This window comes from Spironucleus salmonicida, chromosome 5 (assembly GCF_000497125.1).
Source record: "Spironucleus salmonicida strain ATCC 50377 chromosome 5, whole genome shotgun sequence".
NCBI lineage: Eukaryota > Fornicata > Diplomonadida > Hexamitidae > Spironucleus > Spironucleus salmonicida.
Genome location: NC_090600.1, coordinates 807134 through 831293, shown reverse-complemented (window position 1 = coordinate 831293; position 24160 = coordinate 807134). Strand labels below are relative to the sequence as shown.

At 41.2% G+C, this 24160-nt stretch overlaps 17 protein-coding genes and 2 non-coding genes across 19 annotated transcripts; 10 read left to right on the top strand and 9 right to left on the bottom strand. All coding sequences in view use genetic code 6, as the record gives it.

The window, feature by feature from the left end:
- Positions 1-276: 276 nt before the first annotated feature.
- Positions 277-1212, top strand: SS50377_25099 (Arsenical pump-driving ATPase; the record flags this gene model as incomplete). The annotated part of the gene is made up of 1 exon (XM_067908936.1): positions 277-1212. The coding sequence occupies one exon, from the start codon at positions 277-279 to the stop codon at positions 1210-1212; it is 936 nt and encodes a 311-aa protein (XP_067763757.1).
- Positions 1213-1792: 580 nt separating this feature from the next.
- Positions 1793-2665, top strand: SS50377_25098 (Ubiquitin-conjugating enzyme E2; the record flags this gene model as incomplete). The annotated part of the gene is made up of 1 exon (XM_067908935.1): positions 1793-2665. The coding sequence occupies one exon, from the start codon at positions 1793-1795 to the stop codon at positions 2663-2665; it is 873 nt and encodes a 290-aa protein (XP_067763756.1).
- A 10-nt stretch (positions 2666-2675) lies between these two features.
- Positions 2676-2757, top strand: SS50377_t20084. The gene has a single exon. It is a non-coding gene; the product is annotated as a tRNA-Ser (tRNA).
- A 15-nt stretch (positions 2758-2772) lies between these two features.
- SS50377_25097 (uncharacterized protein) lies at positions 2773-3165 on the top strand (the record flags this gene model as incomplete). Its single annotated transcript, XM_067908934.1, has 1 exon — positions 2773-3165. The coding sequence occupies one exon, from the start codon at positions 2773-2775 to the stop codon at positions 3163-3165; it is 393 nt and encodes a 130-aa protein (XP_067763755.1).
- Positions 3166-3176: 11 nt separating this feature from the next.
- SS50377_25096 (Cyst wall protein) lies at positions 3177-3866 on the bottom strand (the record flags this gene model as incomplete). Its single annotated transcript, XM_067908933.1, has 1 exon — positions 3177-3866. One exon carries the CDS (start codon positions 3864-3866, stop codon positions 3177-3179), a length of 690 nt encoding a protein of 229 aa, XP_067763754.1.
- Positions 3867-4493: 627 nt separating this feature from the next.
- Positions 4494-10742, bottom strand: SS50377_25095 (Transmembrane domain-containing protein; the record flags this gene model as incomplete). Its single annotated transcript, XM_067908932.1, has 1 exon — positions 4494-10742. The coding sequence occupies one exon, from the start codon at positions 10740-10742 to the stop codon at positions 4494-4496; it is 6249 nt and encodes a 2082-aa protein (XP_067763753.1).
- Positions 10743-11308: 566 nt separating this feature from the next.
- SS50377_25094 (Cyst wall protein) lies at positions 11309-11998 on the top strand (the record flags this gene model as incomplete). The annotated part of the gene is made up of 1 exon (XM_067908931.1): positions 11309-11998. One exon carries the CDS (start codon positions 11309-11311, stop codon positions 11996-11998), a length of 690 nt encoding a protein of 229 aa, XP_067763752.1.
- Positions 11999-12009: 11 nt separating this feature from the next.
- SS50377_25093 (uncharacterized protein) lies at positions 12010-12402 on the bottom strand (the record flags this gene model as incomplete). Its single annotated transcript, XM_067908930.1, has 1 exon — positions 12010-12402. One exon carries the CDS (start codon positions 12400-12402, stop codon positions 12010-12012), a length of 393 nt encoding a protein of 130 aa, XP_067763751.1.
- A 15-nt stretch (positions 12403-12417) lies between these two features.
- SS50377_t20074 lies at positions 12418-12499 on the bottom strand. The gene has a single exon. It is a non-coding gene; the product is annotated as a tRNA-Ser (tRNA).
- A 10-nt stretch (positions 12500-12509) lies between these two features.
- SS50377_25092 (Ubiquitin-conjugating enzyme E2) lies at positions 12510-13355 on the bottom strand (the record flags this gene model as incomplete). Its single annotated transcript, XM_067908929.1, has 1 exon — positions 12510-13355. One exon carries the CDS (start codon positions 13353-13355, stop codon positions 12510-12512), a length of 846 nt encoding a protein of 281 aa, XP_067763750.1.
- Positions 13356-13701: 346 nt separating this feature from the next.
- On the bottom strand, positions 13702-14058 carry SS50377_25091 (uncharacterized protein; the record flags this gene model as incomplete). The annotated part of the gene is made up of 1 exon (XM_067908928.1): positions 13702-14058. The coding sequence occupies one exon, from the start codon at positions 14056-14058 to the stop codon at positions 13702-13704; it is 357 nt and encodes a 118-aa protein (XP_067763749.1).
- A 61-nt stretch (positions 14059-14119) lies between these two features.
- SS50377_25090 (uncharacterized protein) lies at positions 14120-15379 on the top strand (the record flags this gene model as incomplete). Its single annotated transcript, XM_067908927.1, has 1 exon — positions 14120-15379. One exon carries the CDS (start codon positions 14120-14122, stop codon positions 15377-15379), a length of 1260 nt encoding a protein of 419 aa, XP_067763748.1.
- A 99-nt stretch (positions 15380-15478) lies between these two features.
- SS50377_25089 (uncharacterized protein) lies at positions 15479-16039 on the bottom strand (the record flags this gene model as incomplete). The annotated part of the gene is made up of 1 exon (XM_067908926.1): positions 15479-16039. One exon carries the CDS (start codon positions 16037-16039, stop codon positions 15479-15481), a length of 561 nt encoding a protein of 186 aa, XP_067763747.1.
- A 109-nt stretch (positions 16040-16148) lies between these two features.
- SS50377_25088 (uncharacterized protein) lies at positions 16149-16589 on the bottom strand (the record flags this gene model as incomplete). The annotated part of the gene is made up of 1 exon (XM_067908925.1): positions 16149-16589. The coding sequence occupies one exon, from the start codon at positions 16587-16589 to the stop codon at positions 16149-16151; it is 441 nt and encodes a 146-aa protein (XP_067763746.1).
- Positions 16590-16700: 111 nt separating this feature from the next.
- Positions 16701-17399, top strand: SS50377_25087 (N-acetylglucosaminylphosphatidylinositol deacetylase; the record flags this gene model as incomplete). The annotated part of the gene is made up of 1 exon (XM_067908924.1): positions 16701-17399. The coding sequence occupies one exon, from the start codon at positions 16701-16703 to the stop codon at positions 17397-17399; it is 699 nt and encodes a 232-aa protein (XP_067763745.1).
- A 239-nt stretch (positions 17400-17638) lies between these two features.
- SS50377_25086 (Amino acid transporter family protein) lies at positions 17639-18880 on the top strand (the record flags this gene model as incomplete). The annotated part of the gene is made up of 1 exon (XM_067908923.1): positions 17639-18880. The coding sequence occupies one exon, from the start codon at positions 17639-17641 to the stop codon at positions 18878-18880; it is 1242 nt and encodes a 413-aa protein (XP_067763744.1).
- A 52-nt stretch (positions 18881-18932) lies between these two features.
- Positions 18933-19208, bottom strand: SS50377_25085 (uncharacterized protein; the record flags this gene model as incomplete). Its single annotated transcript, XM_067908922.1, has 1 exon — positions 18933-19208. The coding sequence occupies one exon, from the start codon at positions 19206-19208 to the stop codon at positions 18933-18935; it is 276 nt and encodes a 91-aa protein (XP_067763743.1).
- Positions 19209-20403: 1195 nt separating this feature from the next.
- On the top strand, positions 20404-20706 carry SS50377_25084 (uncharacterized protein; the record flags this gene model as incomplete). The annotated part of the gene is made up of 1 exon (XM_067908921.1): positions 20404-20706. The coding sequence occupies one exon, from the start codon at positions 20404-20406 to the stop codon at positions 20704-20706; it is 303 nt and encodes a 100-aa protein (XP_067763742.1).
- Positions 20707-23608: 2902 nt separating this feature from the next.
- On the top strand, positions 23609-24124 carry SS50377_25083 (uncharacterized protein; the record flags this gene model as incomplete). Its single annotated transcript, XM_067908920.1, has 1 exon — positions 23609-24124. One exon carries the CDS (start codon positions 23609-23611, stop codon positions 24122-24124), a length of 516 nt encoding a protein of 171 aa, XP_067763741.1.
- Between the last annotated feature and the right edge of the window lie 36 nt (positions 24125-24160).

Sequence of the window (24160 nt, the reverse complement as noted above, 5' to 3'; positions counted from 1 at the left end):
GACCTTACATACTTTATTGGATAATTTTCATTGATTTTCAACTTTTATAAATGCATTCATGATAATCTCAAGACATTGGTATGCGCCAAGAAATTCTAACTTGTTGATACTATCTATCCAAATTTTATAATCGATTTTACCTTCAGCTATAGTTTATTAACTCTATTACTTACTAATAATTAAAATATATGATTTTTCCTAACATCTTCAATTATTATTTAATATTATATCTTGATACCCAATAATCTAAAAATTTAAACTCACTCCTCTAAATTTATGTCGTCAAATAATCTTTAACACATTATCGACTCTAACCTCCGTTGGATATTTGTAGGTGGAAAAGGTGGTGTTGGCAAGACTACAACATCTTCTTCTCTCGCAATCCAAATCGCACACAAAAATTCTCTTACCAATGATAAAACACTTATTCTTTCTACAGATCCAGCACATAACTTATCCGACGCATTCTCGCAGTAGTTTACTGATACTCCAACAGCTGTTAACTCAGTACCGAATTTATTCGCTATGGAGATAAACCCCACCAAAAAATTCAAAAATGAGAATGCTGCCGAGCAAAATGCTGCATTTTAGCCCATTATGAACCTTTTCGCGCAATCATCTATGCCAGGTATGGATGAGCTCATGTCATTCGTGGAAGTCATGGATATCGCGACCCAGAACACCTATAAAACCGTCATTTTCGACACTGCGCCAACAGGCCACACGCTACGTTTCCTGGAAATCCCCCAGACCGCTAAGCAGATGAAGACGATTTTTACCTCGATGAAGCAGATGATGGGCCCGATGCTCTAAATGATGGGCGGCGAAGCAGGTGATATGGACAAGGTAACCGCCGTTTTCGACCAGTGCGATGAGGTGGAGCAGCAGTTCAAGGATCCGAACATGACGCAATTCGTCTGCGTTTGCATTCCAGAGTTTCTGTCGCTTTACGAGACGGAGCGCCTCGTCCAGTAGCTCATGAGACTAGATATTGACTGCGGCAGCGTTGTCGTTAACCAGGTCCTGGACTGCCAAAACGACTGCGGTTTCTGCAGGGCCCGAAGCAAAATGCAGTCCAAGTACATCACGCAAATGAAGGAGCTGTACGAGGACTTTGCGCTCGTTTTCATGAGCCTGGGCGAGACCGAGGTGAGGGGAATTGACGAACTCGAAGCGTTCGGGCAGAAACTGAAAAACGGAGGTTTCATGTGATGTTAAGTTTTTATATAATAATGTATATATTTGTGAAATGAAATTTTCAAATATAAAATGATTGTATTATAATATAATAATAATTATTTTTTGTTTGGAATTAGATAAAGAATTAGGATATTCAACGTGTCCGGATCGTGGGTTTCGGACAAGTTTTTGGCCCTAATGACAGTTCTGCTGTATTTTCAGTCTAGGAATGCGCGTTTCCTGTCATTAGGTACGCAATGGGCGGACTGCAGAAACTGGGAGCGCAAGGTGTGAGATATTGGTTTTGCACGATTTGTGTTCTGGCAGCCTCGCGCGGGAATGTGAGTTCGCGAAATGGAGGAACTCTGGGCCGAATTCCGCCAGCCTGTGCGTTGTGGGGCCATTTTGGATCCATTTAAAGCAATTTGGCCGAAGAGACGAACGGGTGAGAATAAGGTGCGGCAGCAGTTTTCAGGAGACTCCCGGGCTCCCATCCGAGCGTAATCGCAAGCGAATAAAGTAATAGTGCAAATATACAGTATAATACATAGTTCCGCTTCAACAATGCCCGCGCAGATGGCACAGCGGCGCACTGGCCTGGAGATGATGTGTGATGGGACGACCGGGAGGGTTTCTGGACATGATGGGTGATGCGAGTAGACAGCCGGTATCTCAGAACGGGATGGGCGGCGGAGTCACAAAAAGAGATCGCATATGCACGACGTGGGGCTCTGCCAGGGTGCGTGGAAAATATCCGCGAGGCCATGGCTGGTGGGCGGAGCCTCAGGGCTGGAAGGTCGCGTTAATGGGCACATTTCTGCCGCAATTACCGCAGGCCGAACGCGCAAACGCACAACATGGTGGGTAGCGTTAAATGATTGGTCCCCTCTGGCGACGGCCTGCTGCAAAAAGATTAAAATGCTGCTAGCCTACCTGCTGCTCCCTTCGCCAGCACGCATCTCGCCCACGCCAACCCCCACGGCACGCAGGGTGCCGCAGATTCCCCTTCCCGTCCGCTCCACGAACCCCACGAACCCCACCAATGACCGCCCAGCTCTCCCGCCTCCGCAAAAAGCTCGTCGAGTTCCAGCAGTTCCCCGCCTTCGCCGGCGGCCCGGGCGACGACCTGCGGCACTGGAAGGTGGCCTTCCAGGGGCCCGCGCAGACGCCGTTCGAGGGCGGCACCTTCCACCTCGCCGTGGCGTTCCCGCTCGAGTACCCGTTCAAGCCCCCGCAGGTGCGGTTCACGAGCCGGGTGTTCCACCCGAACGTGAGCAGCGCGGTCGACATCTGCCTGGACGTGCTGAAGGCGGAGTGGAGCCCGGTGCTGAGCATCTGCCGCGTGCTGATCAGCATCCAGAGCCTGCTGGACGACCCGAACGCGATGAGCCCGCTCAACGGCGACGCGGCGCGGCTGTTCCGCGAGAACCGCGCGCAGTACGAGCGGCAGGTGCGGAAGTACGTGCGGGCCTACGCGAGTGAGTGAAGCCTCTACAGACTGGGTGGCCGAGCGGTTAAGGCGATAGCCTGCTAAGCTATTATACTCTGTATGCGTGGGTTCAATTCCCATCTCAGTCGATTTGCGGGAGCAGAATGGCCGTCGGAGGCGAGGATCGGCAGCGCAGGTGCGCGATCCTGGCAGCGGCTGGGAAGGCATGCGCAGTCCGCATATATCTGCGGCAGCCTGCGCAGGGCGAGAGGGACGTCCCGTGCAGTTTCGCGTGTGGCCGTAAGCTGCAACGGGACGTCGCGAGGCAGCGTCTGCGTACTCAGCCCAGCGGAGTGCGTTATCCCGGCTGCCGCGCCTTGGGCCTATCGAACGTACTTGGTCGGCATCAATAATGTGCCGAAGTCTCCCGCGCCAGGCCGGGAGGCTGCTAGGAGAGGTGCGCCCGCCCTCCGCCATTGCGCTGTCTGGTGGGTATTCACTGCTGCCCGGCGGAGGAGGCCACTCTTGCACACTCGGCACGCCGGAGCGGAAACTGAAAATGAAAGGATCACTATCTGACATAGACGCCGCAGTCGGGGACGATGACGCTGGGAGGGCAGTTGGTGTCGGGGATGACACAGTCATCGCAGTTCTCGAGGCCGCACTTGAAGATGAAGTTGGGTCTGGTGGCGAGGCCGGACTCGCAGCTGAGGTCGGCGTTGCAGTCGACGTGCATCTCGACGAGGAACTTGAGGGCGACGAAGCCGGTGGGGATGGTGCCGCTAAGCTGGTTGCAGGTGAAGTGGACCTCCTTGAGGAAGAGCAGGTTGCCCATGCAAGTAGGGATGGCGCCGGTGATGTCGTTGTTGTTCATGTAGACGAACTGCACGTGGGCGAGCTGGCAGATGCACTGTGGGATAGCACCAGTGATGCCGGCATTGTTGGCCTGGAGGTACTGGAGCCCGGTGAGCTTGCAGACCGAGGCGGGGATGGTGGTGGTCATCTTCTGGTCGTTGAGGTACAGGGACTTGAGCACGGGGAAGGAATCAAAAACATCGGCGAGCTGGCCCGTGAGCCCGAAGCCGCTGAGGTCGAGCCCCACGACGAAGTCCTGGCTGTTGCAGGTCACGCCGGCCCAGGTGCACACGGAGGCGCTGGTGGTCCAGCCGACGGAGCCTTTCCAGCTCGCACCGCCGTTGGCCGCGTAGATGGCGTCAAGCGCTTGGCGCTGTGTGAGGACTGCCAGGATGGAAATCATTGAGGGAAGGGAAACGTGGTAGGGGCGCGTAGGGCCGCGTGGTGTAGGGTGGAGGAAGGGAGGGAAGGCATATGTCCTGGAAGGGTGCCTGGGCGCAGTCCCGGTCCTGCTGGGCTGGCGCCGCTAGCACATCGAGATGCAGCGGCATAACCTGTCTAGGCCCAGTCCGTGGTCTGCCTTTTATACTGATGGCCCGCCCACATCAAGCATACTGCGCTCCTGGATAGGTCGGGTTGAGAGCATCGTACCGCCCGCCGCCGAGATATACCTGCAGCGTACGGCATCCCCTCCTGCACGTTGAGGATATTACGATATAATCAGATCATAAAATTAAAATAAATGATAAACAAATTCGTAATTAAATTCTATGTTTTATAATTAGTATTTTAAAAATGTAATAATATATTTTTAAATATTAAGTGTAATAGAACATAACAAAATAAAAATAATGTATTGCTTTAATTTTGTAGTAAAATAATAAAGAGGCCTGTATAATAATACTAATAAATCATTATATTAACAGTTAATTTATTCTTAGTTTATATCTGATATGGAAATAATAGTACACTTTATAGTTAATCTTAAGATAAATTTTTATACAAATTATATCATTATTATATGTAATAATCACTTAAATTTATTTTAGTCCATGTATTAATGAATACTATGAAAAGATAAATCTTAGCTTTAACAAATTTAATCTGAGGCCAATTACAATTAACCAACAGTTTTATTGTTTTGTTTCTGCGGTAGCTTAGTAATTAATGTGTCATTATTTTTAAGGTAATACACTTATCTAGATGATTTTTGTTTTACTATATCTTACATAAAGCAACTTCCAGTATTTTACCTCAGTGTAGTTTAGTTGTATGGTTAATTCATCTAATTTAATTTAGATTACATATCTTTTAGTACTTAATTATGTGTAACTTAGCTCAAATTGTCATGAAGTTTATTTTATTGCATTTTTTTGAACAGTTGTTTATATTATCTTCTGGATTTAATGAATTCATTTACACCTGTTATTGCTATAGACTCTTTAGAAAGTTTGTCATTGTTACGATGATCCCAATATGAGCTTCTTATATTAAAATATAGTAAACTAACGAAAACTATAACTAATGATAAAGACTATAAAATAAGAGATATAAGGGATATATTGTAACTATTGTTACTAGCGATATAAAATTCACCTACTGCTGATATAAATTATGCCCAAATAGCTGATGAAATTAGGTTAATTCCAAATTCTACTGCTGAAATATGCATCATTATTATTATGTTTATAAAGTTAAAAAATATTTACGTACATAGACTAGAAAAGAATATATCATACTAAAGTATGGAATTGATTATTTCTCCAGGATTTGTAAGCCCAATCATGCTATTTACCATGAATGAAGCTAATGCAAGCCGTCCAATAGCCTCTATTTCACCATATTTCCCTAAAATGAGGTCAAACAAGTAAAATTACACACCATTCAACAAGATTGCTATAGTAACCATCATTTATCCAGATATAATATTCCAAATAGATGATTCTGAAAAATAACCTGACTATTCAGAATCTAAAATTGCATACATAATCTAAGATATGAGTGGGACAGTAACTGCTATAAAAACTGATAATTTTTACTAAGATTTAAACCGGAATCCAGCAAGACATATACACATTAGTAGTGTTATAAGGGGTCCAGCCAGTTTATAAATTTACTCCCCAAAATTTTATACTACCTCAGAAACTACTATATACTAAGTGAAATGGAAACTAAGTTCGATTAGTGCTGATAATACAAAAAGAAAGAAGTGCGACGGTAGATTATAGAAAAATTACTTATATGTTGGAACAGCTAAAAAGAAGAATGCCAGTATGAATGGTATCATTGAGAAGATATTTACTGAAATTTACATGAAAAAGTCGCCAATATAAACATCCTGGATTGCAATAATAATTGCTAATGCCTAGGATAATATAACAAATACAAGATGCGGCCCAATACGCTTGATGATTCGCTTCACCGAAATAAAAATTTATCTTCTTTTTACTTTAAATAATTTAACCAACAATACCAAAATTATTAATAATAAAAATCCTGTTAATATGGGAACTAAAACTATTGTAACTAACTTAGTAATAGAGATATTTTATTGAACGCATTATTTTTATAATAATTCATACCTAGGTCCACAGTATTCACAGATTATCGAGGTTAGTTGAGTAGTAAAACATACTCCATTCAATAATGGTAATAGCGGACAACAACAATGTTAAAATAATTCAGTATTACATTAACATCTTATATAACCTTTATCACATTCTGAACAGATATTTCCAGACCAGCCTTTTTAACACGTACCACATACCTAGTAAGTACCTACATTTATGCAATTACCTCGCAGTTTGTCGTTTTGTGGGAGAGTAATCGTTCCGCAATATCCCTTTATATTTATAAGATCTGACCTGCAGATAAGACACTAATTAGATGCTATGTCAAAACTAAGGCACGGTGCATCTGTACATGTTACGGTGCTACTAGTTTAGTAGCACTCTCCGGGGAAGTGAGTTGCGTGCTGCTTACAATCCGACCCGAAAGTGCCCTCTACTGTGCACAAGGAGCAGTTGAATGACTACTACTATGGCCCGCACGTTGTACAATACGTATCGCCGGAGTTGTCCTCCCCACAGGAACTGGTACCAGAGGTAAGGCAGTAGCCCCCGAACTCAGCAAAGCCATCCTCGCACTAGAGACAGTTTGTGGAAATAGCGTAGCCAGGCGAACAGGACGCGCATAAGATCGACTCTCCCGCATAGAAGCAGTTCCCCTGAGCGCAATCTGCGCACGAAATCAGACACCTATTATCTCCAATAATTGCTCTCTCGCTCGGAGGCAGAGAATTGGAGCTGGTGTAACCAGGCTGGCACTCGTTGCACTCACCAGATGAATCCATTGCGTATCCCATTGCGCAGCTGAGACAGAGCGGCATCGCGTAGTTGTACTAGCACTGCTGGCAGAAGCTATCCAGAGAGTCGTCGGCGTTACTGAAACAAGACCCGGTGGCTACGTCGTTTCGGTAGTAGCAGCTGCCCCCTTTCTCCAGCTCCGAGCACTCGTCACAAGAGGGTCCAGCGTACCCTTTGTAGCAACTACATAACGTTCTGTCTTGAAGAACGAAACAGTCCCCGTTCGGGTTTGAAGTGGGCGGGTAGCACTTGTTCTCATGGAATATAAACCCGAAGTAACAGCTGCGGCAAAAGTATGAGGGGACCTTGTGATAGCACTCCCCCGCGCAGTCTGGAAGCACGCACTTTACTAGACATTGCTGGTCGACGAGAACCTTGCCTGCGAGGCATTGCAAGCAGATCATATTCCCAGTCCCGTCAATGTAGCATTCATCGTCGGTTACCTATGTATGGCACGTGCCTTCAGCGAAGACAAAACCATCCAGGCAAACATCGCACTACTGGCCAGTGAACGATCCAGAGCAGCTCGAACACTGTATTCCGGATGGAGTCTGGAAGCAGGTCCCCTGGGAGCACGTGGTGCATTGCTGAAAACATCCGCCAAGAGCCGCCACAAACCCATTAGATGTATCACAAGTAAAGCAACCGTCCAAGATATATCCGGCTTAGCATGGGCCCAAACATACAAAGTTACCAGAAATAGTAATATAGCATCTATCACCTTAGCATTTGTGACAGACTTCTAGGCATTCAGTCCCTATATTGATAAACCCTGTCCAACATCCCTAACATGGTGGTCCTTAAAAATTATCATTGCAGGAAGAACATACTATCTCTCCACGATCATAGTAACAATCTCCGTTACATCCATTACATATTTAAAGGCATTATCCCATAAAGCTACCCGTACCTGACTAACAAGAATCACAATGTTTTCCCAGGGCGTAGCGTTTACACAGACAAGATTGGTCGGGTTAACACTCACCATTAATACAATTTGTTGGAAGACACTAGAAAATGCATTAATCGTCAATCAAAATAAAATCTGCAAGGCAAGAAAAACAGATAGTCTTCGATTCAATCTTAATGCACACTCCATTGGTTAGCTTCTCGTCTTCTAAGGGGTAGCAAGAGTATTCATAAAATTGCTAGCCAACTGGGCATTTGTCACATCTTTCGCCGCTGATGCCTGGTAAGCATGATACGCATTTAGTATTACATTGTGCGGCTGGCTGAGCACATGGTTCTAGAAAATAGCAGTCCCCGGTATGACACTCTTCACATTTTTAAAGACAGGCATCACCATGCTTAATATAGCCAACAAAACAGTCTTAACACAATGGGGGAATATGACCTACCATACACGCTGAACATTCCCAAATCCCACTATTTCCCGTCAAATAAACACACGCAGTACCGTACTAGCAGCTACCTGTTGAGCATATATTTTTACAATCCCGTTAACCAGGCGTTGTGCAAAACTAGCAGCTTATTCCACCCATTTTACTCACACAGTGGCAGATCTCGTCCTTACATAAATTTCCGTTGCAATCATCCGAGTCCTTACAAGCAAATTTATCACAAATACCGCTAACACTTGTGTATCCGTCTGAACATGCGCAAAAGTTATTAACTACAATACCATGATGACAAGTTGTTGTCTAGTCGTTTATGCAGACTGGAAAGCTAAATTTCGTATCGCAATTAGAATATCCACCTAGGCAGAATGGACACAGGTCGATCTCACACTAGACCCCACCTTTTCCGGATACACACTCGCAGCCGTGAACTCTATTGCATGTAGCACCATCTTAGCAGAAATCTACCTTGCACTCAAACTCTTCACAACCGACGCCAGTATATCCCTGTTTACATACTAATTATTTACCGTCAAATGTACCCTAGCAGTTATCGAAGCAGAGGTTCTCTTGATTTTTAATGTTTATGTACAAAAAGGCCGTCGTTTGCTACTGAGTGAACGGCTGAATTTCTGGATTCGCCTCCTCTGCAAATTACGTAGATTTCACGGAGAAGAAATTTTTAAGGCGCACAAGGCCATCGTTTTTAGAGTCAACTTCCCACTTGTCCGTTTTCAAGAGCTCGTTAACCTCTGCTCCAGCTTTCATTTGGGCCCTGCTGATGGTCTACAAAATACGTTCTTTGCCAGACCCTTGCATTGCAAAATAGTTGACCTTGTTATTTTTTGTGTCGGTTATGATGTATTTCACGTCATTCAGACAGCGCATGTTATTCGCCTGTTCGACAATATTTATGAACTAGTTACTGTCGCAAATATCGAAAAACAAGATACACTCTGCGTTGTTGGAACTCTCGATATGAAAGTTGATCATGAGGCTCACAAAATACGATTTTCTCCCCATTCTGGCGATTCCGCAAATCTGTCCTTGGTTCTGCAAATTTACGGTGCCACAGAGCACAAGAATGTTAATCGTCACATCCATGAGCTGGTCTGCGAGGCCAGCAAATGCCTAAATTGACGCATATCTTACCTAGATCTAGTTTTATACGATCACATAATTCAAGTCGGACCGCACCAGCTGTTTGGCGAGTCCGAAGATTGTGCTACCGATCGCGTTAGCAGCAGAACTTATTAAGACGTAGTTGTAAAACGATGCGTTGTTGATTCTGATTTCTTCCACATAAATACCCAGTGCGCAGTAGGTCAAGGTGCCTGAAATTTCGCTTATTCTCAACGCGAAATTGATCGTAAAATTCGTAAATTTGCACCCCACTAACGAGGGAGCGATTCCGAAACCTCCAAAGTCGCCCGATATCGACCCCTGTAGCGAGAAATTCATGGCCAACATTTCGATAATTACATCTTATACCGCAGCAGAGAAACAGTAGATCGGCTACAAAGCGCTATGTTCGGCCTCTATAGATGCGTTCATCGCCAGAAAGCGTACCTCGGCGCCAAGAGCAGATCCAGATGCCAGTAGCGCCATCTTAAGGGCTCCACCCGTGAGGCTGAACTCTGCGAGAATCGCAACGTGAGAAATCGTTGTTTTTGCGCCTAGATCACCACCCAAAAACGCGAGTTCGGCGGGCATATTGGAGCGGAAAATTCCACCTATCTGCAATTATAACTCATGTAACGGTCCTTCAATTGACCGTGCTACACCGTATATGACCGTAGTGCCCTCTTTCAAGGTGAAAATGAGCAAAATTTGTGAGTTTTCGACCCCACACACATCCCGCGCGATACCACAGACCAGGCGCATCCCACGTATAACAATACGAACTATCAGAGCGTTCAGGGGCTGTGAACTGGCGAGCGCTATACCAAATACCTCCTCAATTTCCTGTCCTCCCAGGGTTACTAGCGCTGGGAATGTGGCACCGAGTTATCGGCAGAGTCCGGCAACTTGGAACGCATTTTTGGCAATAATATGCACCTCAAGTCCCTCTGTATGTAGTTTATTGATAGAAAAGGCGATCCCAAAAATCCTGTATGACGTGCTGGGAGCCGCGTTGCACACGATGGTGAACACGCAGCGCCCAAGCGTCGCGTCTGTGATTTCGCTGAAAAATGTAATTTCAGGGGCGTTGCGCACGCCGTCACTCTAGATACGGAACGCTGCGTCACGCAGCTGAGCACCACGCAACTCCTGCGCGAGCACGATGGAGTACCCGATTTCGAATTCGACAATTACACTTACGCTGCTGAAACTACCGCCGAATTACTGGAAGAGAGAGCCCCCAGGTTGTATTTCCGTGATTTTAAGCGTGTTTCGGGCACCTGAGAGGGACCCAACAAACTGGTCGATCAAGGGCTGGTTTAAGATGTTCAGCGTGATATTGTTGTTCAGGACAAAGTTCTCATTCTAGACGTTGTTGAGCTTCGTGAAGTCCACGGCAGTATACAATACTATAAGCGCATGCGATAGAATCATTTTGGTAGATTTTTATATCATAATATTATATAAAGTAAATAGGCGAGAAATGCTACGAACGATCTTGTTTATTAAATCAATTATAATATGTATAATTCATTTAAAATATATTAAAATATTATATATATTCAATGATATTATTTTTTGCAATTTTAGTTTTTCCATGAGGGGTTTTATTAATGTATTATTAATGTATTCATGAGTAACTATTTTCGGAAACAATATAAAAAATTTACGCAAGTATTTACATTATATCGTAATACCCTCAACGTGCAGGAGGGGATGCCGTACGCTGCAGGTATATCTCGGCGGCGGGCGGTACGATGCTCTCAACCCGACCTATCCAGGAGCGCAGTATGCTTGATGTGGGCGGGCCATCAGTATAAAAGGCAGACCACGGACTGGGCCTAGACAGGTTATGCCGCTGCATCTCGATGTGCTAGCGGCGCCAGCCCAGCAGGACCGGGACTGCGCCCAGGCACCCTTCCAGGACATATGCCTTCCCTCCCTTCCTCCACCCTACACCACGCGGCCCTACGCGCCCCTACCACGTTTCCCTTCCCTCAATGATTTCCATCCTGGCAGTCCTCACACAGCGCCAAGCGCTTGACGCCATCTACGCGGCCAACGGCGGTGCGAGCTGGAAAGGCTCCGTCGGCTGGACCACCAGCGCCTCCGTGTGCACCTGGGCCGGCGTGACCTGCAACAGCCAGGACTTCGTCGTGGGGCTCGACCTCAGCGGCTTCGGGCTCACGGGCCAGCTCGCCGATGTTTTTGATTCCTTCCCCGTGCTCAAGTCCCTGTACCTCAACGACCAGAAGATGACCACCACCATCCCCGCCTCGGTCTGCAAGCTCACCGGGCTCCAGTACCTCCAGGCCAACAATGCCGGCATCACTGGTGCTATCCCACAGTGCATCTGCCAGCTCGCCCACGTGCAGTTCGTCTACATGAACAACAACGACATCACCGGCGCCATCCCTACTTGCATGGGCAACCTGCTCTTCCTCAAGGAGGTCCACTTCACCTGCAACCAGCTTAGCGGCACCATCCCCACCGGCTTCGTCGCCCTCAAGTTCCTCGTCGAGATGCACGTCGACTGCAACGCCGACCTCAGCTGCGAGTCCGGCCTCGCCACCAGACCCAACTTCATCTTCAAGTGCGGCCTCGAGAACTGCGATGACTGTGTCATCCCCGACACCAACTGCCCTCCCAGCGTCATCGTCCCCGACTGCGGCGTCTATGTCAGATAGTGATCCTTTCATTTTCAGTTTCCGCTCCGGCGTGCCGAGTGTGCAAGAGTGGCCTCCTCCGCCGGGCAGCAGTGAATACCCACCAGACAGCGCAATGGCTGCGGGCGGGCGCACCTCTCCTAGCAGCCTCCCGGCCTGGCGCGGGAGACTTCGGCACATTATTGATGCCGACCAAGTACGTTCGATAGGCCCAAGGCGCGGCAGCCGGGATAACGCACTCCGCTGGGCTGAGTACGCAGACGCTGCCTCGCGACGTCCCGTTGCAGCTTACGGCCACACGCGAAACTGCACGGGACGTCCCTCTCGCCCTGCGCAGGCTGCCGCAGATATATGCGGACTGCGCATGCCTTCCCAGCCGCTGCCAGGATCGCGCACCTGCGCTGCCGATCCTCGCCTCCGACGGCCATTCTGCTCCCGCAAATCGACTGAGATGGGAATTGAACCCACGCATACAGAGTATAATAGCTTAGCAGGCTATCGCCTTAACCGCTCGGCCACCCAGTCTGTAGAGGCTTCACTCACTCGCGTAGGCCCGCACGTACTTCCGCACCTGCCGCTCGTACTGCGCGCGGTTCTCGCGGAACAGCCGCGCCGCGTCGCCGTTGAGCGGGCTCATCGCGTTCGGGTCGTCCAGCAGGCTCTGGATGCTGATCAGCACGCGGCAGATGCTCAGCACCGGGCTCCACTCCGCCTTCAGCACGTCCAGGCAGATGTCGCCCGCGCTGCTCACGTTCGGGTGGAACACCCGGCTCGTGAACCGCACCTGCGGGGGCTTGAACGGGTACTCGAGCGGGAACGCCACGGCGAGGTGGAAGGTGCCGCCCTCGAACGGCGTCTGCGCGGGCCCCTGGAAGGCCACCTTCCAGTGCCGCAGGTCGTCGCCCGGGCCGCCGGCGAAGGCGGGGAACTGCTGGAACTCGACGAGCTCTTTGCGGAGGCGGGAGAGCTGGGCGGTCATTGGTGGGGTTCGTGGGGTTCGTGGAGCGGACGGGAAGGGGAATCTGCGGCACCCTGCGTGCCGTGGGGGTTGGCGTGGGCGAGATGCGTGCTGGCGAAGGGAGCAGCAGGTAGGCTAGCAGCATTTTAATCTTTTTGCAGCAGGCCGTCGCCAGAGGGGACCAATCATTTAACGCTACCCACCATGTTGTGCGTTTGCGCGTTCGGCCTGCGGTAATTGCGGCAGAAATGTGCCCATTAACGCGACCTTCCAGCCCTGAGGCTCCGCCCACCAGCCATGGCCTCGCGGATATTTTCCACGCACCCTGGCAGAGCCCCACGTCGTGCATATGCGATCTCTTTTTGTGACTCCGCCGCCCATCCCGTTCTGAGATACCGGCTGTCTACTCGCATCACCCATCATGTCCAGAAACCCTCCCGGTCGTCCCATCACACATCATCTCCAGGCCAGTGCGCCGCTGTGCCATCTGCGCGGGCATTGTTGAAGCGGAACTATGTATTATACTGTATATTTGCACTATTACTTTATTCGCTTGCGATTACGCTCGGATGGGAGCCCGGGAGTCTCCTGAAAACTGCTGCCGCACCTTATTCTCACCCGTTCGTCTCTTCGGCCAAATTGCTTTAAATGGATCCAAAATGGCCCCACAACGCACAGGCTGGCGGAATTCGGCCCAGAGTTCCTCCATTTCGCGAACTCACATTCCCGCGCGAGGCTGCCAGAACACAAATCGTGCAAAACCAATACCTCACACCTTGCGCTCCCAGTTTCTGCAGTCCGTGTCCTCGCAGCACTTTCTGCCCACCAGACCGCGCATTGCGTTGCCCGAGATCTCTACTTTCTGCGGGCGCACAGTCACCGGCTTTTCGGCGTACAGCGACCTCACTTTTTGTACTAGGCACGCTGGGATATCTGCATTGTCCTACATAGCCGAAAATGCGACTTTTCCGGACCTCGTCGTCACTATCGTCCCAACTTGTGGTACCAGCTATGTGCCGATCGCGTTGAACGGCATTGAAGCATCTGAGGACGCTAGCTGGCGGTTGTACGTCTGCATGGAAGGTGTGGCATGCAGTTTTGTCAAAGACAGCCTTTCGGTGTTCATTTTGCGGAAAAATTAACTTATTATTATATGTTAAATTACAAAATAAATTTCCGCTCCTTTAATGTACTCCGTAGATCTTGGGAACTATTTCACGAAAGTGCACAGAAGAACGACGCAGTCAACCGAGCCAATAGCCGATTAAACAGGCCAACGACTCATCCCCACCAGCATCCGGTTCGCAGAAAGCAGGAATTTTGCATTTCAATCTTCGAAATCCTCTACCGATTTTCTCTTTACGGCCCAAACGCCGCCGGATTTCAACAATATTTACGCATTTCATTGCTACCTCAAAAAGCAGCTGAAACTCGACCAATCCGTAATTTGCACCGTTCCCGACTACGCGACCATAAAATTGAAACTGCTCTACAAGTCGTCTCTGACACCTCTGTACAACTTCGTTTAGCTGATTCCGGCGTCTGCGGCAGCGCTTTCTGCGTTCTATTTCACGTATTTTGGGCAGCTCAAAACGCCTCTAAAAGCCCAAATCCTGAACGTCAGCGAGACGTTCTCGTCGAATACGGTTTTTGAGATGCAAAATGGCGCAATTTCAGTGCTAAAGCACCGAATTTCAGCGATTTCAGCGAAGAATTTCGACCAAATTTTGGCTGAAATTTCGCAAATTCGGAGCGATAAGAACATCTTCGAAATCAAGAAAACTCGAAAAATGCTCTGCGTCAACTCGCGCGGCGTTCTGAACGCCGTGGAAAGGGACTGCGTCGTGGATTAGGCCACGTACTTGAACGCTGGGAGCGGGCTTGTAAATCAGCTTTTTGCGGAATTGTAGTGCGAAAACGTACTCGTTGAGTGCGTTGGGGGCGGTTCTCGCGATATTTTGATACAAAATTACCTTTAAAAGGGCAATTTTAATGTCAAAAAACGGCTTAATGCTGATGAATGCTTCGCGCACGGCGCGCTTCTGTACTCTGGAATGGTTGCGTCAGGAACGCTGAAAATCGACTTTATGGCCTAAAATACAGTCGAAATACGGCTTAGTTCGGGTGGGAAAGACTACTCCAACGTCGTGGTGATAGAGCAGAACGTCACAAGACTTCCTGCAGCGTTTGAGATCAGTTTGTAAATTTAGAGCAAATCGCACGTTTAAATACTGAGCCAGAACTTCATCATCCGTGTTTATGAGTATCTTGGCCATAGTGGTAGGTAGAATAACGTAAAAGTTGCATGTGATATTAACGGTGAGGTGGAAATTAAGTCGGATAAATTTAACGAGATCTTCAGCTACCAAGAGCCGGGGTTTATTGAAGGGCTAGTCGAGTTTGAGAGATAGGCAGTAGAAAAAGATAAATAGAGCGGTATGGAGTGAGGAATGGTTTTTAATGATGTAAGCGTTAGATACATTATAAATCACTGATATTTTGTTTGATGATAAAATTCGGACCATGACAAAATTCTGGAGTGTTTCTCACATTCTAACTGGAGTTTTTGGGCGCTGTGAAACAGGTTATAGTGATCTAATACTCTTGTAATCAAAATTATTAATATCAATTGTCAGTTTGTCCGGCCGTGTATTTTGAGTTCTCTTTATTATTCTCTCAGCCTGGACCAATGAAATTGTTATTTGCTACGGAAAAGTAACCTCGCTTTAAGTTTAGTCATAATCTATTTATTATACTTCATTGCAATCAACAAATTGCCTCCTAACGGTTAAAGGGCTAGAATTTTAACTGCTAATTAGCTCCTAATCAACCAACTAAAAATTATCTTATGTCTAATCTTCCGATACCGATATATTGATATCACTAATATCAAAGCTTGATACTGTACTTTTTCTAAGCAATATTGAGGATGAGGATGAAATACTATTTCCAGTATTATTAAGGACTAAAAAAGATTTATAGATGGAATCAACTTCTATGATCTAATCAAAAGGAGCCACTATATCCTCTATATAAATCTCGTTTTACTACCCTACAGGATCCTATTTAGTAGATGGCAACGGCTTGGCACAGCATGATTTAAACATTATTTGGAACGAAAAAATTAATATGATTATTATACAAATTAAAATATTTTTACTATCAAGTATCTAAAAAATTGGCTTAATATTGATTCTTAACGCCTATCGCAAAATTTCACTTGACGCTACCTTTCAAGTCGTACACAACCACGTCCCCTTATATTTCGTCATCCCACTCGGCGAGCTCCGCCTGGTAGCAGTCGAAAGTGGCTCCAGAGGCACTCTCAGCGCGCCATCCAGTGAGCCCGAATGCGAGCGGCCGAAAGGGACCGCGAACTTCGATAACCGCCAGGAGATCCCCAGAGGCGGTAGCTTTTCCCTCTTTCAAGAAATTCAGCGAGGACCTTGCCTGACAAAACGGGCACGAAATGCACAGGTTTGCAGTCCCGCGCGAGTTTGGGATTTCGGAAGTGTCGTCAGGAGAAAACTGGACGCTGGCATACGCGTGGCCGCACTTCGTGCAGTCTGCATTTGCTATGTATTTGTGCTGCGGGGTTCGCGATATTGTTGTCACATTCTCAGCTTCGAATTCCAGGTAGAAATTAAATTGGGTCATTAGGAAGAAAGGAGTGGTAAATAATTATATTATTATATAATATAATTACTTTAATTTATGATAAATTGAAAAAAATTACTATTGACTGGGAACTCATGAACCCCCAGTTTTATGTGTTTTATTGGGTATAAACTCTCCAATTTCGATATCAAATTGAATAGGCTGAGAAACTAGCAATTTAATGTGTTGAATCTTCCGGATTCGCATTTCCATACCGAAAGTGGGATGGAGCCGCGCTGTTCCATCTCGCCCATTTTCATGTCTATGATACTTATCGCTAAGCCTGGGGACGAGTTGTTGTACTTCTCACCCACTTTGCTGTCGATTCCCAACGTTCTGGTGCTTTCGCTGACCACTGGCTCGTGGAACGGCGATGATTGGGACCCCGCACTCGAAGTGCGTTCCATATCGTAGTTTCAGTCCTCTAGGCGGAAGTTTGACCTAGGTTACTACGTGATCGAGGACGAACGGCTGCGCTTCTGCCCCCACATGTCGTTCGACCTCAACATCGCCACTAACTATCTGCAGGCGTTCGTGCGCGAGCACCGGATTCAGGAAATTTTTACTTACGACGGCAACTCAGTTACACTGGAGCTAACACGCCGGAATAGTGCGCTGGTGGCGCAACGTGTGGGGGTTAGAGTCTACTGGATGCGCCAGAGCTTTTCGCAAGAGGCAAAATTCAAGCTGGATCATTCGCAGAAGGTGCAGGTTCGGGAGGCTTTGCTAGATTTATATGGGCAGCGCTACCGGAAGAGAAGCTTTTTTATATGGAGGCGAAAGGCAAACCCGTATGTTTTAGCATCGTGATTTAGGTCTTGTTTGGTCACTAAGAAAAAGGAGCTGGTAGTTATTTTTAAGACTTCATTTAGTTTATTTCTTATTGATTTAGAATGTTGAAGCAGTTTCAAAATAGAGTTATTTCTATAAACTTCGTTATTTGAATTTGAATTTAAAACTATTATTAGTTATATATAATTATATTGCTTATAATGTTTATAATTATGAATAAGTAACTTTTAGTGTCAATTGTGACTACAACATCTAGAATGACTCACACAAATCTGCTTTCGTCTGGCTTTATAGTGCATTAATTAGGAGCTGTACCAGCATTGTTATTGTTCATAGCATGTTTGGCTCTAAATTTCGTCTTGCAGTTTGCGTACATCGACTATATTGACGCTACCAACTCGACAACGATTTCGTAGTTAAACTGCAACCTGTTTAAGAACAGATTTCTGCTTGTTTTCTTAGACATCATTATTATTTTTCTACCTCTAGGTACTCTGGCGACCCAAATTCTGTCAGTATCAAATGCAATACTTAATATGTTCCAATCTTACTCATCAATTAACTTTTAGTACATGTCCTAGGCTATTACGGTCGCCACTGCAGCAGTATTTTTCCTCCCCTCCATGTTCCTGACATCCGTTAAGGCCTTCAACGCAATATCGCCTTTTTCCATATTAATAGCCATTTTTTATACATTTTCTATGTTAGTTTTATCGGCAAAGCCTCAAAATGCAGAGCTCTGCAACGGAATTCTGTCGTAATTATAACCTTTCCCGGTCACTTTCTCGTTATCATACTTTCTCTAAATTTTGAAACTGTTCCCCACTATCATATTCGCCGTAAACATCACCGTATCAGTGCCTATTGTGTACCGTGATGCATTATCTCCCAAGCGCCGGAATACGAAAATCTGCATTCTGTGCTCCTCTCTGATAGTGTTCTCCGAGTTCCTCATTTCTGGGTTTTCGGCTGCAAACTTCGGTGCTGCTACTCTCCCTTCAAATCTTGGAACAGCCCAGCAGTGCAAACTTGCATTCACAAATGCGCTCCCGCTCGTGTATGCTGGAGTTTTGGTGGTTGCTTACCCGCTATGGGCGTAACCTAACCGCTACTGCACGATGGAGCTGATGCGAGTACCAATAGACAATAGGCTTGTATTTTGTAGTTTAGGAGCAGTTTTAGTACTCATAACGACGGTTTTGGCCGTATTTGTGACGGATATACAGACCATTTTCGGATTATTTGCTAGTTTTTGTGGTTGGTTTTTGTACTTCCTGGTACCTGGGATGTGCTGGATATAGCATGATGTTTAGAGTTTAAAACTTGGTAATGTAGAAGGAGAGACAGAAATGGCCATTGCAGAGGCACATATAGCTACGGATCAAGGTCTGAAATAAGATAGCAAAATAAGAAAAATAATTGGGTGTATTTTTCTGGGATTACTAGCTATCGTATCGCTAGTAAGCTTCAGTATGAATATATGGTCGTTTATACAGTGATATGTTACTATTTTTGACAATACTGCAATGTTGGTGTAGTGAAATTATTCAGTCATTAAAGCAGTCTAAGAATCTGCAATCTTGACTGCTCTCGTTCAAGCTATACAATATCAGCTGATTAATTACCAGTAGCTGCTTTCTATTTTGAGAGTTTTTATAAAATTGGGGCGTATTATTTCATTCTTTTTAAAAAATCTTAAGAACATACGGGCCTAGCTGAAGGAGAATATGTATGAGACACAGTATATTTTGAAGGCTAAATAGATGGTATGAAATTTTTATTTTATCTAGTGATTAACTTTTAATCTGTTAAATATGGAGATGACATTTTTATTATATTTAAATGAAGAATATTATATCTTTATATAAAATTTCGATAAACTATAAAAATTTTGTTTTTAATAATATATAATCAATAATATTATACTCAGTATTGTAAAATTATCCATCAATATTATCAGCAAAACAAAATAATAGTCATCAAATAATATCTATGCATTATAAATATATGTTTTATGTTACACATACTATATAATATTAATCTCTTTATAGTAAAATAATATTAACTATATATAATTCTCTTATTTTATTGATGGTATTATGTCGAATAATTCTAGATCAAATATCTAATAATTAAAAAGTGACTAGTCTTTTAAATCTAAAAATAAATACTAAAGATAGCATAAACACGTTCACCAATATTATTATTTTTTTATATTTAAGTTTAATAAACAATTAAAACATATATATTAAATAAATTGGTTTACGGTTAGTGCTATTGTTTACCTATTTTGACTATTTCTGATGATAAAAACAACTTATAACTAAATATCACTATTTGCTACTATGTAATTATATTATTAATATGTGTAAGCATTTATAAAATATTATGCAGCTATTTAACCTATATTAACTAAAATTTGTGCACATACTAATTCATATAATAATAACATCACTTCGTGTAAAAAAATATCACTGATTTCTTTAACTACTTTTCGATACAATTACTACATGAATTATTTGTCTTAGCAAATTATCTGGAGTATATAGTATAATAATAGAAAGTCACCATTATTATTAAAATAAATAATAGTCTGAATCATGATTATATAAAATAAAAATATTCAAAATTTAAAAGGAAACTCTAAAATCATTACTAAAATATAGAAAAATAATCATAGTATACTTGAATTATGCTATATATCAATTAACTGCATAATATTATATGAATAGTAATATTTCTAAAATAATAATGATATTAATTCATTATATAATATTAAAATTATAAAAATATAAATAAATTTATCACCTATATTGTTTAAAATACCATATATATTTTTAGATGAGAACATCTTCAATAATCATGTTGAACATACTTATCGTATGAATTATTATAAATTTACATTTACACTATATACTTTATATAAATAATTATAATAAATAGTTTTTATTGTCGTTTTTATGGCTTCTAAGAAACATTTTATTTATATTTACATTATTATAATATTACTAATTATATAAAAATGAAAAAAATCAAATAAAAGAACTCTTCAATGAAAAGATAGGCTTATTCGCTTTTGACGTAGATTTGTAACATTAAAAATGAACTTAATATAAAAAATATTTTACCGCCTGTTCATATGGCAATAAATGAACCATTTTCGGCGCGACAGTTAAATTTACAGAAAAAGGCAAACACGTAGACTACAATATCGCTAAATCTGAGTTCATCCGATGATGATTGGCTTTAAGAAGTGTCGCATAATATTGATGGTGATAGTAAAGGCTAGTAAACCTTTACCTTTACATTTGAAAGCGACTAGTGAAATATTTTAGTATTTAGCGATCATATTGATAACATTAATATCTATTAGCATTGAAACTAACAATAATTTAATAGTCTTTTGCGATCTATAACGTCTAATTAACTAATATTTAAGAAATATAAATTGTAGATAAATATTATATTAAATACATAAAATATTAAGTGTTCAAAAAGTAGTATTTGAAACTTACTGAAAAATAGACTATACATTTATAAATCATTTATTACAACATAATTATTTTTACAATTTTCTAATTGGTTTATATAAATGCATTATAATATATATAATAATAATCTTTTGAAATTTTTGCCATTAATGTTTTAAATTTACAAACACAATCTTACTTATAATTTTACAAATAGGATACATTTACAAAAGCTTATACTACTGAAATAATATTATATATTGTAAATTAACTATAATAATTACATACATTATAATTAGATTAACTCAATATAAATTACATCACTAAATTTAGTGTAAAATACTGAAATTAATAAGGTAAATATTAACCTAATTATTTTATATGTCAATAGAAGGTACTACTTTTCATTAAATATGTATAACTAACTATTAAAAAGTCACATTAAAACTTGATATGAACAGAAACTATTAATCATTAATGTTATTTATGATGACTGATACTGGATATTTTATAATATAACTTTTTTAAACATTTTTAAACGATACTGTTAAATTTTAACGAACATAAACATTCATAACTTGGAGATTTTTTGTGTAATTCTTAGATATTTCAACTAAACTTATCATGGAGCAATTAGTTCTAATGCCAAAAATAATATTTGATAATATGTAATATATTTATTGTATTTTACTAATATAATACTAAATGTTACATAGTAATAATTAAAGGATAAAGTAGTAGTAATAAATAGCAATGAGTAGAAATTTAATATTTTTCTAATTTATATCATAAGTTTATGCTTATTTATTATTATTACATTTTAACCAGACAAAATAATTTAATCAATAGTTAATATGTCAAAAGTTATTAAAGTTTCATACAACCACTTATTCCTCAAAAATTAATCCTAAATATATCAATCCAATTACTTTATAAGTAAATATAGATCTAGTTATTCTGTTTATTGTTCAAGTATTAGTATGTATAAATCTATATAAAATAATCACCTTTTACTCATAAAAATGAGAAAAGTAACAAAAAGAAAATAATTTAAATTTCTTTCTTAGATTAGTTACATTCAACAAAATCTGACGAATACTAATTTACTACCACCTCATGTTTGTAATTATGTCAATACTTGAATTCAGCAAATACAACCAATATAAAAAGAACTTGCGCTTTGCAGCCACTCATTAAAGATAAGTTCATTTATAAAAATACGAATTGGATTTCAACATACAAAATGATAACAGAAGGGAAACATATAGATTATCTTCAAGTAACAATTCTTTGACTATAGATTGATTCTTTGTCTTCAAATTTATTTGATAAACTAATAAATTCATAAGACTTAAATATTAAAATATTTCTTATATATTATGTGAAATATTATCTAAACTTAGGACAATACAATGACTTCATATCCTATAACTTCAATCAAATAATTTTAATTATAGTGATAAATATTATCTGGACTTTAGTTTTACAATGTTACAAATTTAATACTTAATATTAAAATAATGATAAATGAAAAGGAATACTCAAGAAGATTGAATAAATTTGATACTATAGAGTTCATCTTGTAAATAGCAATACTAAAATAACTTCAAATACATATTAATATTTTTCTACTACATTAACAAAATTAAATCATTTAGAGTGTAGTAAGTAAAATATTTATTAGCAATCTTTGGGAAATTTATATAATTATTATTAATATAAAGGAATTAATATAGTTATAACAGCCTTGAACCAAATACTATTAATTCTAATCAATTATATGAATTTAATTATTCTAGTAACTAATTTTCTAATTTAAAAAAGTACTAAATACTAGGTAATTTATATTTAGTTATCTTCTATGCTATTAACAATAGGAATTTAGGAAAGTACCATAATTCTAATATCAATAAATATTTCTGCAACTGCAACACATATAGCTTGATTTACGACTTCGAACGATCATAGCTAAAAAATACTATAGCATTAATTTATACTAATTAAATGCATATCATACACTGATCAATATTATGTAAAATAAAAACAAACAATTACAATAAGTATTATTAATTCATTTCCGAACCTATTTTGACTCAATTTCTTTATATTCAATCATTTCTAAAATAATACCTTTAAGAGCAAACGTAGTTTCTTCATTAATTGGCTTATTTATATGTTAATTTGCCATTTTGTTTAACTAATTAAGATTGCTAAGATAGGCTGGAGTCTCGTTCATTCTTTCCACCAGTTTATTTTTTATTATATATAATATGATGTATTATAATTTAGATTTATAAATTAAAATAATTAAGAATATTTTAATATAATATACTTGATAACAGAAATGTATGTTATTAGATCTGTTACAGCCAAAGGATTATCTAAAAATGAAATTAAAGATACTTTATAATAGCTGCAAATTAATTAAATTTTTGATTCACCTTAGATTAAAAAACTTTAGACTAGACCTGTAAACAAAACAATTTAAATAAGAGAACCATAACATTTACCACTTATTGTGTTCAGATCAGCCAGAACCGTAAGCAACAAACTAGTTAGCAATTAATATAGTTTTTAGTGAAAATATTTTAAGTTTTAGCGACGAAAGCAACTACTGAAATTATAAAGTATAATAAATTATTATTGTAAACATTGCTTCATATTAAATATAGTTATATATAAATCATTTAGTATCCATTGTTTTTTATATTATGGGAATTTTGATATAATAACAATTGTATTTATACTTTTATTTAAATGTACGACTATAGATAATATCTTAATCAAGCTGCAGAGCAGCTATTCCTATAAAAATTTACAGATGATGCCATGCTTTATAGATTTTTAATAACCTTAACACCTAAATAGAAGAAAAATATATTCTCTTTAACTGCATAATTTGCTTCTTCTACAAAAAATGCTGTCCGCAAATGGTTTATAGGCCAATTTTCAAGATAGTTTTGTGTAAACTTGAACGACTATAAAAAATCTATATCTGAAACAATCAAAGAATTAAGATAAAAATCGCCTGAAAATATAATTGGGGATACCATGAAAGCTTTTTCGGATCTAGGTTTAAATACAGAGTAATTATATCAGTTCGTTAAATACTAAGAATTTAAAATATAAAAATAGGTCTTTTAAATCAGAAAGTTCAAGTAGTCTCATAAAAAGTAAAGTAGGGTTAAGTAGGATTAAGAGATAGTAGAGATTTATGACCAAATAGCGAATCAGTTTCTTGACGAAGATTTTGTGGAATTAGAATTATTTTGATACAATAGTGATTTAATATATATAATAATCGATTTA